General features: G+C 37.7%; 1 protein-coding gene across 26 annotated transcripts in view; it reads right to left on the reverse strand.

Moving 5' to 3' along the window:
* LRRFIP2 (LRR binding FLII interacting protein 2) overlaps positions 1-19,257 on the reverse strand; it is a 100,229-nt gene extending 80,972 nt beyond the window's left edge. For 17 of the 26 annotated variants that reach the window (XM_036219913.1, XM_036219910.1, XM_036219916.1 and 14 more), the window contains exons 1-2: positions 18,923-19,257; positions 275-418 (exon numbers count right to left, since the gene is read on the reverse strand). In XM_036219913.1, coding sequence (XP_036075806.1) covers positions 275-364 — 90 coding nt within the window. In that variant the 5' untranslated portion in view covers positions 365-418; positions 18,923-19,257. Of the gene's footprint in view, positions 1-274; positions 419-18,306; positions 18,421-18,451; positions 18,832-18,922 lie in introns of those variants that run through there. The other 9 variants (XM_036219917.1, XM_036219919.1, XM_036219914.1 and 6 more) reach the window with 9 other exon arrangements.
* Positions 19,258-19,472: the final 215 nt, after the last annotated feature.

Raw genomic sequence — 19,472 nt, forward strand, 5'->3', positions numbered from 1 at the left:
TTAATTATAAATTGCAATACTTGTCCCATTAGGATAAGTACCTGGAATTAAAATAATCTACAAAAGTAAAATGAAAAATTAATTTTAGATGAGATAGATATCCACGTAAAAAGATAATAACTATATTTTATTTTAATACAGTATTTTAGAAGCCAGATACAACATTTTATTCACAGTAAGCATTCTGAAACTAGCTCAATGAATGTCTGTATCGCTCTCACAGAAAACATTCTCATCTGTGCATGTCAGTTTTGAGAGGGAGTTTTCCACACACCTCTCTGGCAATGTTACTCAAAGCTTCATCTTCTGCAGAAAATCGGTCTTTCACAGGTGTTCTTTTCCTTCCTGAACCAGGAGTCCCCATCTTGTCTTCTTGATCTTCTATTAATTCTGAAAAATGATTTCACTCTTGTCAGCCCTGAAAGAAACAGAATAATTTAAGAGGTTTCTCTTTGTGCAGTGTTAATGCTCATTTACAGATTGACTTTTAAGAAAAATAAATTATATTTATGTATCTACATATAAATTAAAATTAATCACCAATACTTGCTCTCATTATCAAATTATTTTAATACATTTTAGAATATTTAAATTTATACTAATGCTAATGACTGACCCTCCCAACTCTTTTACCATAATGCTCATGGGAACTTATGAGAATATGTTATATTACCCTCAGAAAACTGAAAGTGAGGGCCTAAGCAAGGCTCGCTCTATACAGAAGTGCTGGCGGTATCCATTGTAGCCAACAGTGATTCTACTTGTTTAAGATTACTACAGCTATTTCTAAAAATCTATTTCCACTCCAGAGCAAAAAACATTTAAGAAAAGACATTTAACCTAAAACTTGGAGAGAACTTATTCAAAAATTTTTAATATAGTGCCTTAGTTATAAAGGTAACTTGGCTTTTTAGTGTAATTTAAGAAAAAATTTCAATTAAACTATTACCACATAAAAGGATAAATTAAGTTTCCTATCTGCAATTAACAGCAACCAACACTGTCCATGCAACAAATATCTGAGTCCCTGCTATTGATAGGACTATGGGCGGTGAATATACAGGAATGAACAAAAGTGACATAGGTTCATGATTAAGAACATATCTATGGATCTATTGTTGTTCTTATAATTATGAAAAGTTTATTTTTACAATAGAGAAGAAAAATTAATCCTCTAGGATGATAAAGACCATCTAAACTTTCTAACATGTGGTACGTGTTTGAAATTAAAGATTCTCATTAGAGAATGTATCCTAATTTGCATGACTCCCTCCTATAGTCTGAGTACAGCTAGCTCATTTAGCTAAATATCCATTAACTTAAATTTTTTTCCTAGCTTTAACAAAAATAAACGGGCAAAATTTCATTACACTATGAGTCACAAAGAGATTCTGAAGTAAGTTTGTCCTAATATATTAAACTATATTAAAACTACAAGTAAATTTAATGTACGAAAATTTACTTGATTGAGGCAAAATAAAATAGAACCACTCTCATTCTAGTCCTCCAAAAAGGTTTTCTCCAATAAAATTCAAGCCATTCTCTTCTTACCTGACACCATTTCTTATTTTCACAGAGCTAGCTGTTAAGTTTGTCAATCAGAATGAAGACTGACTCTGCCACAGAAAATACATGTAGATATAAGTATGAAAAAAAACTCATAAATGGAAACAAACAAAAAACTGATGTCTGAAAGCAACAGCTGATAAATTCAAGCCATGAATCAGGACAATTTATGAAAAGCACAGAGGAGTTTTCTCAGAAGTTCCCATCATCTCCATCCTCAGCATAATTTAAAGATCATTAATCACTTAATAGTAATGGTATACAAATATTAATCACCTATTGAGAAAAAAGCAGCATGCTCAAAGTTCCCTTTCAGACTAGTGACAATTTAGGTAATGCACTTGTCCTTCAGCTAGTTTTTCAAGGACACGCTGAAAAACATTTCACAGAAGTAGGATACAAAAATGTAGGTATTTTCTAATTCTAGACACATAAAAATAATCACAGAAGAAAAAAAAAGAGATTCGGGGGGAGGAAAAAAAATGGTGTAGATGATAGAGGCTCTGTTCATCCCCCTGGCAACCAAATCAAAGTTGTGACAGAAATAAGGAGCAGCAAGCAAGAAAAAATCGCCTGGAATCTAGATGAACAAGCTTTACAACTAGAGAGAAACCCAAGAAATCACCTTGCGACGGCAGAAGGTAGGACGGGACAAGGACATGGAGTCTCGAGCAGCTGCATGAGGCAGCAGCAGACACCTCTTAAAGGGGCCGCAGCCACGAGTGGATTTTCCTGGTAACAGACTTGCTCACTCTGAGCACCAGTGCCAATTTGGCTGCACACAGGGGGCACCAGAGACTGACAACGAGACATTGTCAGAGTGAGGGCCTAAGCAAGACTCGCTATATACAGAAGTGCCAGCGGGATCCATTGTTCTCTGTTGAGCCCTCCAATGTCCCAGTGTGCGGACACAGCACCGCCAGAGCCTTGACATCATCAAACTGGATAACAGAGGTTGCTCCACCCAGAGGATTCCCTGAAACCCCGTCTCCCCCAACTTAGGGCCCACCCAAGCCACATCCAGGTGTATCCTCAGTGAGTCAGGCGCTCCTTGCTGAGTAGCACATAGACTCACACTGGAGGCAGCTGGCCTCGGTTTCCGGTGTGCCCTTTTGAGGCAACTATAAGCACAGCACCTGTGGATTGCTTGCTGAATCTTGACAGGTGGCCCCAGAGGGGCAGAGGCTTGGGCTAAATTTGGCCTGCAGCAGAACCCCTCTCAGGACTGTGCCACTGGACACCTACTTCACAAAATCCACACTAATAAGACTTGGAGACTTAGGAGCTTTGCTTAGTACAGAGAAACAGACACAGAAAGGCAGCCAAAAGGGGAAGACAAAGAAGCAGAAGCCATATGAGAGAACAGAACAGAGATCCAGATATAATGGAGTCAAGTAACCTAACAGATGCAGAGTTCAAAACACAGGTTATAAAGATGTTCAATGAACTTTTGGGAAGGGTAGATAAATTCAGTGAGAACTTCGACAAAGAGATAAAAAACATAAAAATGGAAATGGAAATTATAAAAGGGAACCAATCTGAAATGAACGCATTATCTGAGATGAGAAGTATATTAAATGAAATAAACAAAGTGAATAAAGAAGAGGATCAAATGCCCTATCTAGAGAATGAGAAAGCCAAAGACACACAAATCGAATGGCAAGAAAAAAGATGCCAAGACTATACAAATAATTTAAGGAGCATATGGGATACTGTTAAGGGTCCAAATATCCGTCCGATCGGCATACTTGAAGAAAATCAAGATTTTGAACAGCTGCTTGAAGAAATAATGATGGAAAACTTCCCTCACCTGGTGAAGGAAATGGACATAAAACCCCAGGAAGCTCAGAGAATTCTGAAAATCAGGGATCCAAAGAGGCCCACACCAATACACATCATAATTAAAATGCCAAAGGTTACATACAAAGAAAGAATATTAAAAGCAGCAAGAGAAAAACAGATAATTACTTATAAGGGAACACCCATAAGACTGGCAGCTGATTTCCCTAAAGACACTATGCAGGACAGAAGGGTTTGGCAAAAAACATTCGATAGGATGAAGATCCAGGATCTACAACCAAGAATACTTTATCCAGCAAAGCTACCATTTAGAGTTGAAGGACAGATAAAGAGCTTCCCAGACAAAAATAAGTTAAAGGAATTTATCACCATCAAGCCAGTATTACAGGAAATGTTGGAGGGACTTCTTTAAGAAGAAATAATACAAAAGACTGATTTCAGATTAAAAGACACACAGAGACTAAAAGGAAAGGGGTGGAAAAGATATCACTTGGATGAACCTAGAAGGTATTTAAGTCAGACAGAGAAAGATAAACGCTATATGATTTCGCTTATATGCGGAATCTAAGGAATAACAAGAACAGACTAATCAAAAACAGACTCACAAATATAGTGGACAATTTGGTGACGGAGAGAGGGGAAAGGGGATTTGGGGGCTGGGAGAATGTGTGAAGGGTTAAAGAAATACAAATTAGTAGCTGATGGATGGTCACAGGAATGGGGAATGCAGTTAGCATTAATATATTGGCTAGATGGAGGGTTGGGAAAGGGAGGGAGCAATTAGGCGTATCGTTTTATGCACTATATAAATGTCCAACCAATGTCCTGTCACTTGAAACTAATTAAGATAAATAAATTTTTTTAAAAAGAAATAAGATTTGGCTGGAAGTATACATAACAATGGCTTCATTAGGAGGCCAGGATCATGGTTGCATTTTTTTTTTCATTCTTGATTCTCTAAAATTTCAATAGCATTGGTGAGAGATGCATTTTAAAAAAAAAATTAAAACTTTCAGATCCAAGGCTCAAAGAATAAACTGGCCCCCAAGTGGACTGCACTGAAATTAGGTACAAATTAGGTACAATATGCGATACAGCTGAGACACACTATCTGAATCCACTGCTGGTGTCACTCTTTTGAATATATTTCTTTCTCCTCTTTCCCCAGAATCTATTTTGCTTCTTTCTCAACTAACACTGCCTTAGACCTTAGACCTGCCAGGATATTCCAAGCACACAGATTTACATAAAGAATTATCTTTTCTTAAAAATGCTTCAAAACAAAACTATTTCAACAAGCTTCAGGCTAACCAGCCCCGAGAGAAAGATGACAAGTAAAGGAACACAGGCAGAGGATAAGTACGAAATGGGAACAACGTCCTGTCTTCCTTAGCCTACCTAAAGGTTCCTACGTGTTTACTTGACTGACAGGCCAGGTCCTGCCACCTTTTCAAATGTACAAGAAGCAGATCAACTATTACTTATTTCAAAAAAACAATCTAGTGCTTTCAAAAGAATTATGTAATTTGTATTCTGTAGGCAAGTATCCTTAAAGGTTTTCAGCTCCTATGCAAACTATCTTCTAATAATTCCAGAACATTCTCTATCAGTGATAGGAAGAATCCTTAAAAGAAATAAGATTCCTGGCATATCCAATGAAAAAGTGCTTTTCAACAAGATGACAAAAATAAGGACGTAGACTCAAATAGATTATTTCTAGTTTCTGATCCTGAAAGGACTTTCAGTCAGGTTCTATCCCAAAGGGTTTCCTCAAGAACCTTTTTCTTCTGGAGCCATGTTCTCCTCTTCCAGCTTTTCCTTAGTGGTATTAACTAAACCAAGAGCTGAACCTTCACATTCACTGAAAAGAACAAAACTGCCTGCCTATTTGTCAAGTCCTTTACCTAGGCAATGTCACACTGATTTTTCTCCAGTGTTGCCATTATGTATTTGTCTACCTAAGGGAAATAAGGGAAGTGCTTTCAGAATGTTGTAAAATATAAACCTTCCAAAATAGACAACGAGGCTTTCTCTTCCCCAAGGAGCTTCTCATATAACACATTTCTGGGAAAAAAAAAAAAACAACAGGCATTTTGCCACCTTAAGTGGCACTTCAATCATGATATTGTTCCCTTTTGTGAGAACAGAATGTGTATGTAATGCCAGCATGTCACATTCTAAATGCAGCACACTTAATTCTGTCTGGACACTGATAGTTGCAGTTCCCTTATATCTAAGTATTTCATCATGGAAAACTCAGAACATTGCATGGTCTTTCCGTCGGAGTTGTAATTACCTTTAGCACTGGCCTGCACAATAAAACACTTGGTAGTTATTCATAAGCAAACTGCAGTATCTGAAATGGCACCTGAACTAAAGACTTAGTGTGACTACAGTTGTTGCCATGGGATGAAATTTCAAGTGAGAATCTGAGTTCAACTGATTGCACAACCAATCGCCCTTCCTACTGCCTAAGCTTTGGTATCTTCATCTATAGAGCAGAAACAACTGTCCCGGCTATATGACATGGTTAATGTGACGCTCAAAGGAGTTAAGACAAATGCAACCACTTAATAAACCTATACGACACTTCATAAATGTTTAAAGTATCTTGAATTAACTATCTCTTTTACATATTTAGCTAATAAAGTTGACAAAAGAGCAATCCTTGCTTTTCTTTACAGTTTCATACTTTTACCTAACAAAAATATCTTCCTCCAGCATGCATTATGTGATGTCATTAGCCACACTAAGAATTTTTGCTGAAGCATAGAACAGTCTGGGAAAAATAAAAATGCCTTTAACTATAATCATTATACTATACAGCACATTCACACAATAAAAACGAAAATAAAGAAATTTTTAAGGTACTTTGTGGTATTCAAAGTCTATTTTTGAAAATCTAAATGAATACACAAGTTTGGGAGTATGGACTTCTAATGAGTATTAGTCTCTTTATTAGAACACTTGACTTAGAAGAAAAAAGAAGATAGTGGTCATGAAATGATACACTTAAGATCTATGCATACTGTTCTATATAATTTGTACCTCAAAAGACCACTAAACTAATATTGAACTGGACGGAAGTGTACTGATATCTGCTGCTTATTTTGAAATGCATCCCCCGAAATGTGAAATAATGGATAGAGGAATAGATAAAAATGATATATAGGTGATAAAGTATAATAAAACATTAATAGTAGAATCCAGGTAGTAGATACATGCGTATTCACAATAGAACTCTTTCAACTTTTCTGTATGTTTGAAAATTTTTTTAAAAAAGTGTTAGGAAAAAAAACAGTTCAGAAGGGTACATGACTAAGTGAATAAAAGGCACGGGAACTGGGGATTGCAACAGAAAAATAGAAAAATATTATTTTCTCAATTTGTTCCACAATGTTTTGGGGTTTTCAATAAACAAAGTAGGATTATAAAAATTTATGTTAGTCATCTCTGGTAAAACCATAATTTTCTACCGATTTAACATTAACCATCACTCTGAGAAACAAAACAAAATTCTAAGTAAATGAAAAACACATTGCTAATTTTAAATAAATGAACACCACTGGATTAACCTTTAAAATTAGAAATCTGGCTCGAATCAACAGGTTCAATTAGAACAAAGAAGCAAACACTAATGTCCCCTAAGTCCTGGGGAAAAAAACACCAATTTTCAAGTCCACGAGTTTTTATCATTAGAGCAAAATTCTTTGAAATTTTCAGGTTTCCTTGAAGACTTCTATCGTTCCTTCTACCCATGTAGCTCAATCATTAGAAGAAAAAAAAAAATACAGTAATAACATGAGATACTTCTGTAGCGGAAAGGAAGAAGCCAACATTTTCCCTTTCTTGAGCCATGTTTATTGGTCAGGTTCAGGTGGCCTAAACCTATCTTAAATTCTGTCTGGACACTGATAGTTGGCAAAGTAATGCCCTGAAATGGTAGGCAAGATACCAGTCAGGCCCATAAAAGGTAAAAGTCAACAAGATAAAATGCAATATAAGTACAATGTTCAGGAGGGAATGACTGGAGAAAAGAGCACAGCTGGAAACACAGCTGTCAGAGCAGCTAATCCAATGCCAACACAGTCTAAAGACACACGCATCGAGTTCCTCCTTTAGATACATGCACTTCTGCTCATGAAACACCTAATACCAACACTGGCGGCTCCCTTTTAGAAAATTAAAGAGAAATGGACCCTCTCCATTCCCATGCCTGCTCATACTCCACCCCCACCCCCACCCCACCCCACCCCACATACACACATACACAGAGAAACTGAGAGAAGATACCATTAATAAAATAACTTTCCAGAAGTTAAAGGTTAAGTTGCCAGAGTCAAAGAAACCACAGAATGCTCAATATAAGTCTTGAGCTTACACCAAGGTATTTACAATGAATTATCATAATGAACTTCAAACAGTGGGGACAAGGATGATTTTAAAGCTTCCATGGGTGGGAAAATGAGGTCATGTATAAAGGATTAACAACTAGAATAGCTTCAGATTTCCAAAAGTAATTCTGGAAACAAGATCATAGAGCAATTCCTTCAAACTTCTGAAGGAAAATTATATAGACAATCTTTAAGCAGCCTATGCCCAAACCACTCTGTTCTCATACTTGATAACTAAAGACATTTTCAGATATGGTCTTAAAAACTTACTCCTTTTAACCTCTTTGTCAATCAGCTACTAGAAGACAGACTTCATCCAATAAAAGAGAAAATCAAGAAAGGAAGCTTAGCATTCAGAAAATAAATCCAACAGAGAAGAGGGACAGAGGGGACTGGATCACAGCAAGATAGATATTCCAGGAAGAAAGCTACAGATTGAAGCAATGTGATTCAAGAAACATACCGGAAGACTGTCATCACCAAAATCTTCACAGCCTTTGCGATTTTTTAATATGAGGTAAGCCTTGTCCAGGTTTTTGTCTGAATTTAGTTTGTCTTGACCTAATGTTGATGAAGTTTCTGCTGTCCCTTCCTCTGGTGCCTAGACTGGCTGAGGCCTTATTACACACCACAAAAGTGTTTGCTTTTACCTATTCTTGAGAGCTAGAGCATGATGAGCATAGCAAAAACGTATAGAGAAGCGTACTCCCCCAACCACACTTCTTCTAGATTAGTACCTTGTAAAGACTTCAGCTCCGTCAGATGACCTGATTTTGGTCTTAAGGTTTCCCAGGACTAACAAACTTTCCCAGTGACTTACCAGTAAGGGCTCAAGAAAGATTCTGTTCAGCTTATCTTCTCCTGGGAGTCTGAATATAATAGTGGCAACATGGACATATCCTTTCACAGCTAGGTTCATGCTTGCTATTCAGTTTTTCAAAATCAAACAATATAGAGCTTAGGAAGACATACTATGGCAGAGACTGGCTTATTGTTCACCAATCCATTTCCCTTTTCTGCCCACAGCTATGCTACATTTTACAGACTTCCTTGCCATTGCATGCAGCCATCTGACTGAGTTCTGGCCAATGGAATGCGGGTAAAAGTGATGTATGCCATGTCCCAGCCTGGCCCATCAAACTTTCCACATAATCTATCACTGAGGTCTTTGCCCTCAAATCTGCCAGCCAGATGCAGAGAAGTCAGTGAATGTCTCTGAGGCCACGGGATGGCAGAGTCACTAAATGGAAGGGGCCTAAGTCCCTGGATGACTGTGCAACAAACTATTCCTTTGCCACTATTTCTAACAGCAGACAGAGATATGAATGAGAAATAAATTTTGTGTTAAATCACTGAAAGTTAGGGGTTGTTTGTTAAAGTAGTTTATCCAACCTGACTGATAGACACAAAAAGGTGGTAGAGATATTCAGTTTTTCAAAATTAAACAGCATATGAATTAGAAACGCACATATGGGAGGTGGGACAGATTGCAGGTTGGGGGGAGGGGTCCCAAGTGAATGATTAATATGTAAAATGGGCTTGTTATCACCTGGAGAGGAAGGGGTGTCACTAAAGGATATATACAGGGAACTTCTAAGATAATTGTAATGATCAAGTTCTTGACCCAAGTAGTCAGACCACAGATGCTCATTTTATTATTCTTCCTGAAACTGTATTATTTCATATTTGCCTAAAATACATTAGATAGATAAAACAGACACTTGAAAAATCTGTTGGAGCATTTGGGAAAAATAGGGTGAATAGAAAACTAAGCCAAAAAACAAATTAAAAAAACAAATAAAGTAACTCTTCACCCAATGGAAAAACTGAAACTTAAACAAAAAAGGAAGCAATCATGATACAATACTTGGCTAAGCAGTAAACAATATTTATTCAGTTACAATTAAAATAACCAACTTAGTGATTTAAAATTATAAAACTGGAATGTTGCAGGGCTTCAGCATCCTCCCTCCTTCTGTGCACACCTTTGTGTAAACACCTCCCCAAGAATGTGGGCAGCACTTGTGACTTGCTTCTAACCAAAAAAATATGACAAAAGTTATGAGATGTCATTCCATGGTTAGGTTACATTATACAATACTGTCTAGCTAGCACACGTCTTCCAGACTTTCCTTGATGGTTTGATGAAGTGGTCATATTAGGGAAACACCATGAGGCCAGAAACTTCAGGTTGCCTCTCAGAGCTGAAAGCAGCCTTCAAGAGCTTGACCAAGTAATCTCTAGTGAGCAAGAAGCCTCAGTCCTAAAACCACAAAGAAATTAATTCTGCCAAAAACCTAAATGAGCTTGGAAGCAGATTTTTATCAGTTGTATCTCCAGATGAGAATTCAGCCCAGCCAACAAATCGATTGCATCCTCATGAGACCCTGAGCATCAGACCTAGCTAAGTCATACTCAGACTCCCACCTCACAGAAACTCAGGGATAATGAAAATGTGTTAAGCTGCTACATTTGTGTAATTTGTTACACAACATTAAAAAAATGAACACAATAGCTCTTTAAATTTTTGGATGAATAAATTTAGCAAAGTTGTAGGACACAAAATCAATTCAAAAAAAAAAAAGAACTCAATTGCATTTCTATACACTAACAACAAACAATCCAAAAAGGGAATTAAGAAAACAATTCCATTTATAATAGCATCAAAAGGAATAAAATACTAAGGAATAAATTCAGCCAAAGAGACAAAAGATCTGTATACTAAAAACTATAAAACAGTGCTGAAAGAAATTAAAGGAGATTGAAATAAGTGAAAAGCCAGCCCATGTTCATGGATTAGAAGACTAAATATTGTTAAAATGTCAATATCACCCAAAGAAATCTACAGGCAATGCAATCTCTATCAAATCCCAATGACATTTTTTGTAGAAAAACTCAACCTAAAATTAAAGTTCATATGGAATCTTAAGGGACTTCAAATAAACAAAACAATCTTGAAAAAGTATGAAGTTAGAGGTATCATACTTCCTGATTTCAAAACTTGCTAGAAAGCTAGAGTAAACAAAACAGTGTGTTACTGGCGTAAAGACATAAAGAATATGATAGAGAGTACAAAAATAGACCCTGGCATATATAGTCAAGTGGTTTTCAACAAAATTGCCAAGATCCAATGGGGGAATGGACAGTCTTTTCAACAAATAGTGCTGGGAAAACTAGATATCCACATGCAGAATAAGTTGGACCTTACCTTACATCATATACAAAAACTAATTCACAGTGACTCAAAGAAATAAATGTTAAGTGCTAAAACTATAAAACTCTTAGAAAAAAAAAATATGCAAAAAGCTCCATTGGATTTGGTGATGATTTCTTAGATATAACAACAAAAGCCCAGGCAACAAAAGAAAAGAGATAAACTTCACCAAAATTACAGTTTTGTACCCTCATACACTGCTGGTGGGACTGAGAATTGGTACAGCCACTATGGAAAACAGTATGGAGGTTCCTCAAAATAAGAATTAATAAGAATTAATCTACCATATGATCCAGCAATCCCTCTACTAGGTATTTACCCCAAAGACTTGAAAGTCCTTATCCGAAAAGATATTTGCACACTGATGTTCATAGCAGCATTATTCGCGGTGGTCAGGACATGGAAGCAACTGAAGTGCCCTACAGTGGATGATTGGATAAAGAAGCTGTGGTACATATATACAATGGAATATTACTCAGCCATAAGAAGAGATGAAATACTGCCACTTGCGACAACATGGATGGACCTCTAGAAAATTATGCTAAGCGAAATAAGCCAGACAGAAAAAGTTGAAAATCACATGATAGCACTTATATGTGCCGTACAGACCTAAAAGCAACAAATGAAGAGGACAAACAGACACTCATGGACACGGACAATAGACTAATGGTACTAGAGGGCAAGGGGTGAGAGAGGAGTGAGGGGGTAGGGAGAGGGTAAAGTGGGTAAGGGGATCCAATATATGGTGGCTGAAAGAAATATACAGATGTCAAATTATAATGTACACCTGAAAATTATATAAATTTTATTAATCAATGTTATCTCAATAAACAATAAAAAAAGAACTTTTAAAAAATTATGTTTTGCATCTGACACTATCAGCAATAAAAAAAGTAACCTACAGGAGAAAATATTTGCAAATCATGTATCTGATAAGAGATTAATATCTAGAATATATAGAGAATCCCTAAAACCGAACAATAAAACAACCCAATTCAAAAATGGGCAAAGGGGTTGAATAGATATTTCTCCAATGAAGATATACAAATGGCCACTAAGCACACGAAAAGATGACCAAATCACTAATTATTAAGGAAACAAGGATCACAGCCACAATGAGATACCACCTCATGCTCATTAGAATGGCTATTGTTAAAAAAAGAAAGAAAGAAATGTGTCAAAGATGTAGAGACCCTGAATACGCCCAATCCCGTCTGATCCTGGAAGATAAGCAGGATTGGGCCTGGTTAGCACTTGGATGGGAGACCACCTAGGAAAAGCAGGTGCTATAGGTATTTAAAAAAAAAAAAAAGTGTAGAGAAAGTGGAACCCTTGTACACTTCTGGTAGGACTGTAAAATGGTGCAGCTGTTGCGAAAAACAGTATGACAACTTCCTCAAAAAATTAAACAGAATTGCTCTATGATCTAATATTTCCATTTATGGGCATAATACCTAAAAGAAATGAAAGCAGAAACTTGAATAGTTATTTATACACTTGCATTCATAACAGCATTATTCACAATAGCTAAAAGGTGAAATCAAATCAAGTGTCCATCAACATATATGGATAAACAAAATGTGGTGTGTATATAAATATATATATATTTATATATATATATAGTGGAATATTATTTAGCCTTTAAAGGAGTGAAATTCTCATATATGCGACAACATGGATGAACCTTGAGGACATTGTGCTAAATGAAATAAGCCAGACACAGAAAAAAATATTGCATGATCCCACTGATATGAAGTACCTAGAGTGGTCAAATTCATAGAAACAGAAAGTAGAATAATGGGAAATGGGGAGTTATTGTAATGGGAAGAGTTTCAGTTCTGGATGATGAAAAAGTTCTGGAGCTGGAGGGTGGTGATGGTTACACAACAGTGAATGTACCTAATGTCACTAAATTATACATTACAAATGGTTAAAGTAGTACACTTTATGTTATGTTATTTTACCACGATTTTTAAAAACTCTGGATGGACAGCAAAGGGTGAGTTTGATAAAACAGGAGGACAGTGACCTTCTCATTTCCAATATACCAATATCCATGACAGGGGAAGAAACATCTAATCTAAAATAGATTTTTTTCTATCTTTGGTCTTATAATCCTTGGGTCACATAACTGAAATACTTTTAATTTTTAATAGCAACAACATGTATGCTTACTAATTGTACTTTTTATTGTTATGATTTAAGTTATTTAACAGGGAAATAAATATTTTAACATCTTAATCCTCTGCATAGTATATACTATACTTAGAAAACAACCAAAAGTTTGCTCCCAGCTGTTAAAATGTTTCTACTTAGGAAAGTGAGGGATTGAAAGAATATCAAAACGATCAGAACAAGTAACTGAAAAATTGCTTCCTAAAGCATTAAAGATATGTCATATCAAAACTAGTTAAAATTTTGCTGTTCATAATAAAGGAAAACGAAGACATACAGGCTCAAAGTGAAAATAGACAAAGATTAAGTATGATTATTTAAGAAAGGTTTTAATATACCACTTCCGAAAAGATAAAACAATCTCTTATGCATTTGTACTTCAAGGCTTTCTCTACCTCTTTTCCACTCTCACCTGCTTGGTTCTAACCTCACTTCTCTCTCTCTCTCTCTCTCTCTTTTTTTTTTTTTTTTTTTTGAGGAGGAGGAGGAGGAGGAGGAGGAGTGGAAGGCTGAGATAGGGAAGGGAGATAACAGGAATAAACCAGATAATAGGAATAGAGAAGAAAGAAAAATTCTCTGGTTTATTTTTTTGTCCTCACACTGAATACTAAATACATCGTCATCATCAAATGCTAACAATCCAAATTTCTCAGGGCAGGGGAAAAGCTAAATTTTCAGGAGTCACAGGAACTTTAGCTTTGTATCTGCAAATTAAATCTACACACTGAATTCTTCAAACAACCTTGACTGTAATATAGCCTGTAGTTAATTATGGTGACATGAACCTTGGTCCAAAGGGTGGAGCTCTGCTCTTAAACAGCTTTCCTAAGTGAGATGAGTTAAAGAACTTTAAACTCAAATGCTTCATTCACTAAGCATAGGAAACACCACGGTTTTCATAAGAAAGCACATGTTACAGGAAAGCAGGGAGACAGCATCTGGTAATAACCAAGAGTATGAAGAGATAACTTCATGAAATTATATACAATACTGTAACAGTTCTATGGGAAGAAGAAAATGAGAACTTGGAAAGAAGCTAATTTCTCTGTATGAACACAAAATAATTCTGTAAAACAGCCCATCATTACCAGTGTCCTTTTGGTCCCAATGAATGATAAGTGTGAAGGTCTCTAATTGGATTAGAGTATTTTAACCAGGGCATGGCCTCCCTATGCCAGTAACCGTAATGTTCTTCTCCTGTTGTAAAATATGCGGCTGATTCTTGGCAAACACTCGAAGAACCAGAACATAACAACAATACTAGTACAATTCTGTGCTCCTCGTTGTGCACATTTTTCTAAAATGCTTTCCTCATTAGTTTTCCTTAATCATAGTCTTTCCTTTAAAAAGGAAGACAAAACACTGGATCCTAGGATATACATGCTAAACTGATCTTCACCCCAAAACTGAGCCTTAATCTTCTGAAGGCAAATGTCCTTTATAAGCTCCCTCTTCTGTGGCTGCCACTTTTCCCAAACCACAGACCTTCCTGACTCGCGGTGGGGCCAGGACAGATTAGTTATGTGGTAGGTTCTGTCAGGCGAGCTTTGACAAGGCCTCAAAATAGACCCTGGGCACCAGCCAGGGAAACTGCCACTCACAAGTTCCAATTTCATTATAACATGTTAGCTTCTCAGCACTTTTTTTTTCTCTAGTCTCTCTCATTTTAAAAGGGCAAAGATTCTTGAACCTCCTCTTGGTCAAGAGTAAGCTGTATAACACAAAAATCAAAAATTTAAACCTCCCTTATTCTGCTCACAAACCCTCTGCAGACCAAAGATTCGATCTGTACGTACCTCCTGCCTTGGGAAATTAATCCATCCCTAGCACTCTGGCTTGCAAAAGGATTTTTATATTTCAAACTCCACAGAGGTTTATTTTATTATAAATAGACTAGGATGTGGAAGATAAAGGAAAAAGAGATGGGTTATTTATTTCCCTTATGACTAATAATATAGCAGCAGATTTCAGCAAGACAAGAAGTTAAACTATATATAATGTTTTTCATTGATATTGGTCATAAGATCCTAAAACAATCAACCTACTACAAAAGATATTCATTTAACTATTACCAAAATATAAATGAAGTGGTTTGTCTACAACAGCACCAGTCTTCAGGCTACAGTATTTTAACCCTTACCAGTACAAATAAAATTATGTGTCCCTCTAAAATATTTTAAATTGTCTTATAAAATACAGTTGCAGTATTTTTTTAAATAAAGAGGAAGATAAAGAATACAAAGTAATTAAGAGCTCCTTTCTCCTTATACCAGGTTAAGAAAAAAGTTAACTTGTTATAAAATAAAGCCCAATATAGGATTCAAACAAAGTTTTAGATTTTCATAACTTAAATCCCAACCTTACAATCACACTTTCAGAAATACATTCCACATTCATACTTATGGACTAGGGCAAGGGCTTATATATGAGCTGTTCGATGTAGGAGAGCTTGTAGAAAGCTAAAAACAACCTGAATGTCTATTAAAAGGGAATGGTAAAGTAAATTACAGAAAACAGATAAATCATGGTTCATCTACACTGGACAGATGAACATATGTGCTAATACAGAAAGATCTCTAAGACAGATCAAGAGTAAAAATGAAAGGTACTCCTACACGTGTGGAAAGGGATCCACCAGAAACCATTAATAGTGGTTGCTTGGATTAGGGGTAGGGGAGTGAGGAAAGGATGTAAGTTTATTGTGGAAAGGAGACTCCTTTTTCACCATATAACATTTATTTTAAAATGTTTTATCAATTTTAAAAAGTCCTGTAAACATTTACTGAACCCACGAAGTGAGCACTCTTCTTTCATATACACTATTTCTTCCTTCTTTTTAACCATTTCCAATTTTATCTATCGCTGTCCCTACCACTGGACCAAAACAAAAGCATATATACACAGCAAACCTGAGTTTCTCCAAGAATTCTGTCTCCCCACCAAAATAAAGAAATAATAGGCCGAATGAAAAAGTTAACATGATAAACCCTGTTTTTAGTTCATTGTTTGATTCCTTTAAGTCTGGCCCAACTTGCTGCAGGCCAAAAAGCTTTAAAAGTGGAAGTATAATGTACAACAATAAAAAAAGATGTCTTATCAATTATCTTAAAGGGAAAATGAAGAAAAGGCAAAGTTATTTTACTCATAGAGTAATTTTGTTCAATTTCTTCCTTCTGAAGTTTAAAAGCTGAGTTTTGAATGATGGTCATAAAGTCTGTTCTTTATTTGCAAACTGGACAAGGTAGTACATTTTCCTGGTTAAAGGACCATATCTCTACTCAGATTTGCCAGAGAGAAAGCAACTTCCAAAGAGGAAAAGGCTATGAAAGGGCCTCTATTTTGTAGGTACAATGATCTTATGGTGAGGACAGAAGAATTTTATATCCTCTTAAGTGATCGTCATCAACGTTTCCAGCACACTGCAGTGAGAATTTTTTTTTTTTTCTTTCACCGTTTCTGTCCCTTTTCACACTAGGAGCAGGGTAAATAAACAATTCACAAAGAGCTTTGCAAGAAACTGCTCCCTCCCTCTTATTTCTAGTAAAGATCTGTTTTTGTTTATGAGAGAGAGAAAAAAAATCTGTTTTGCTAAATATATTCTCCCTATCACTTTTTTCTTTCATGCTTAAATCCTGGCGTAGGAAGGCTTCTCTAGCATATCTACCTATCAAGACTGTCAGTGACGGTGGTTTCCACAAGGGATTTTCCAAAAGGGAATCTCTATTCACAGGGAACTAAAATTCTTATGTCACTATTAGCTGGACAAAAATCAAAAGCAGCATCAGGGAACACTCTGGACATAAATGGATATCCAAGGAAACAAAATGCCAAAATTTACTCAACGAATTAAAGGAATTTGGTAAGCAAGACCAACAGGGTAAATTTACCATTACATTATAACTGATAACTAATGAAAGTTCTTTGTAAATGGAAATGAAGGTAAAATATGCTGAATTACAGAAAGAAAACGAAAACAAGGCTAAGAGTATCAAGAACTCTTATGATTCAAAGTCATTTTGCTTAACATTTTAAAGGCCAAAATGATCGAGTTACATTTCATCAATAAGAAGTTATTTCTAGTTTGAAATGAATTCATTCCAATAATAAATAACTTTGATACAAACATTCTTCTATATCAGAACTTAAATAGAACTCAGTATACATAATCTCATGCCACATTTTAAAGGATAGATTCAGCAAAATAGGTGAGACCTTTCACTCAAAACACTATTTTGAATACTGCAGATTCTTTCAGTGAACTTTTCCCTTAAAGATGACAGGTCTCCTTTTCAATGACGTTTATTTCTAGACCCCTTCATTTATCTTCCGTCGTTGGGCAAAATATGCATAAAATCACAACAATCCACCTAGGAACCAACAAACAATTCTAAATCCAAACATTCTACAGAAGTTCAGTTTTTATTTCCTTACTATACTTCATGACAATAAATATCCAGCAACAAACCTAACCAAGTACAATACAATACTCCTATAAAATGAGTGAAGGCATCTAATTAAACAGGCTGTAACAAACTTTTAGCTTTCCTTTACTTCAAACTTAAGCTCCACATCAATGATTCACAAAGTTGTGACCTAACTTCCTAAGTGAATCACACTTTCCAAATTCTTATTCTATATGAGTATAATATTATGTCATCATCTCTGTATTTGTTAAACAGAACAGGATGTTGGTAAAACAGGGTTAATTCTGCAGACTTTCAAACCACAGCAAACCTTAAGTCCCTGCCAAATGTTATCTGCAAGACTTCGCATTGTACAAAAACAGATTTATCCCCCAAATAAAATGTTATCTTGAAAAAAAAATGTTATTTTAAACATTAAGAACTCATCCATCCATACCCTGCTCTCCATCTCTCTAATGCCACTACTGCATCCACATTCTCTTCCCATTGTGATAACATAAAAAATGTTATGTTATCCTTCCATACATCTTTTAGTCGATTAACTTACTCTACAGTTTTTCTGTTTACGGCAGAAACGCTGAGTCATTAAATGGAAATTCAAAAGAAAATGAGCTACAAACTAGTTAAAGTTTAGGATACAATATTTCCTTAGCCATATCTCAGCAGCTTGATATTTGTATCTCTCGTGGTAAAATAAAATTAATTTAATTTAAAAAGTAGAGCACACTTGTACTTTTTCTCCCGTAAATAAGAGGTGGGCTTCCTTAGGTCCTCTTGCTTCCTGCTGTATATCCACAGGCAAGAGAAGCAGGCCCGACTGGACTATATAACTTAACAATCTGGGTGTGAATAACACCCCTTATTAGTCAAGCATTTACCCTGACACTCCTAGCAAGTGCCTGTTATACCCGCGCTTCGGTTCGGGTCAAGGAGGAAGAGAGAAAAAAAAAAAAAAAAACCATAAAAATGCTACGCCCTCCACCGGCCTGACACTGTTCCCTGGGGTGATTGCCTGAGGACAGAAACGAGGCTGTGCACCGTCTGGGAAGGAGGAGAAGGCACTCCGAGCACTCCAAGAAGGACAGCAGCCCAATTTAATTTCTCCTACAATGGGAGTAACACCTTCCCTTCGCACGGACGGAGAGTGAGAAATCAGGCGTGATGCCGGGGACCGCAGCAGGCAGGGGGCGACCCCGACCCCCAGCCCGCTAGGGCATTCGGCCAGCTCCAGGGAAGCCCGGCCCCCCAGAAGGGGTCAGCGGCGGCGCGGACCTCTTGGGGCGGCAGAGGCTGGGAAAGAGGCCCGCGTCCCTGCTCACCCGCCGGCTGGCGGGAGGAGCGGCCCTTACCTGTCTCTGGGCGCGGGCTGGGGCTGGGGCGCCGCCCGGGAAGGGTCGGAGCGCGGCTCACCCGCCGGGAGCCCGCCGGGGCGAAGAGCGAGGAGCAAAGGGCGCGGGGCGCAGAGGACGAACTCGGTCCCGGGGCCCGGCCAGGCAGGCCGGGCTGGACGCGGCGGCACCAGGCGCCGGCGACCGGTCAGCCAGTCACGCCGGTGTCCCCTCGGCGCCGCGGCTGAGACAGCGGGAACCGGCCCCCGGGAGGAGCCGCAGCCCGAGCGGCAGCGAAGCAGACGAGGGAGGGGCGGGGCCACGGGGTCGGCGACCCGCTCACCCGGAAGCAGTTGCGGCCGCGGCGGCGCGCGCTGCGCGGTGGGTTTAATCCCGGTCAGGCGAAGTGTGCCCGGCTTTCCCGCGGCGAGCTGTGCGCCGTCCGGGAGACGGTTCTCCTGCAGCTCTGCCCCGCCACTGCGAGCTACTGGGGCCGCGCTGGACGGAGCTCGGCGAGGCGCGATCGCCGCTGGGGCGGAGGCCCGGGGCGGCCTCGAGGTGGCTCCTCCCG

This window comes from Rousettus aegyptiacus, unplaced genomic scaffold (assembly GCF_014176215.1).
Source record: "Rousettus aegyptiacus isolate mRouAeg1 unplaced genomic scaffold, mRouAeg1.p scaffold_m13_p_4, whole genome shotgun sequence".
Taxonomy (NCBI): Eukaryota; Metazoa; Chordata; class Mammalia; order Chiroptera; family Pteropodidae; genus Rousettus; species Rousettus aegyptiacus.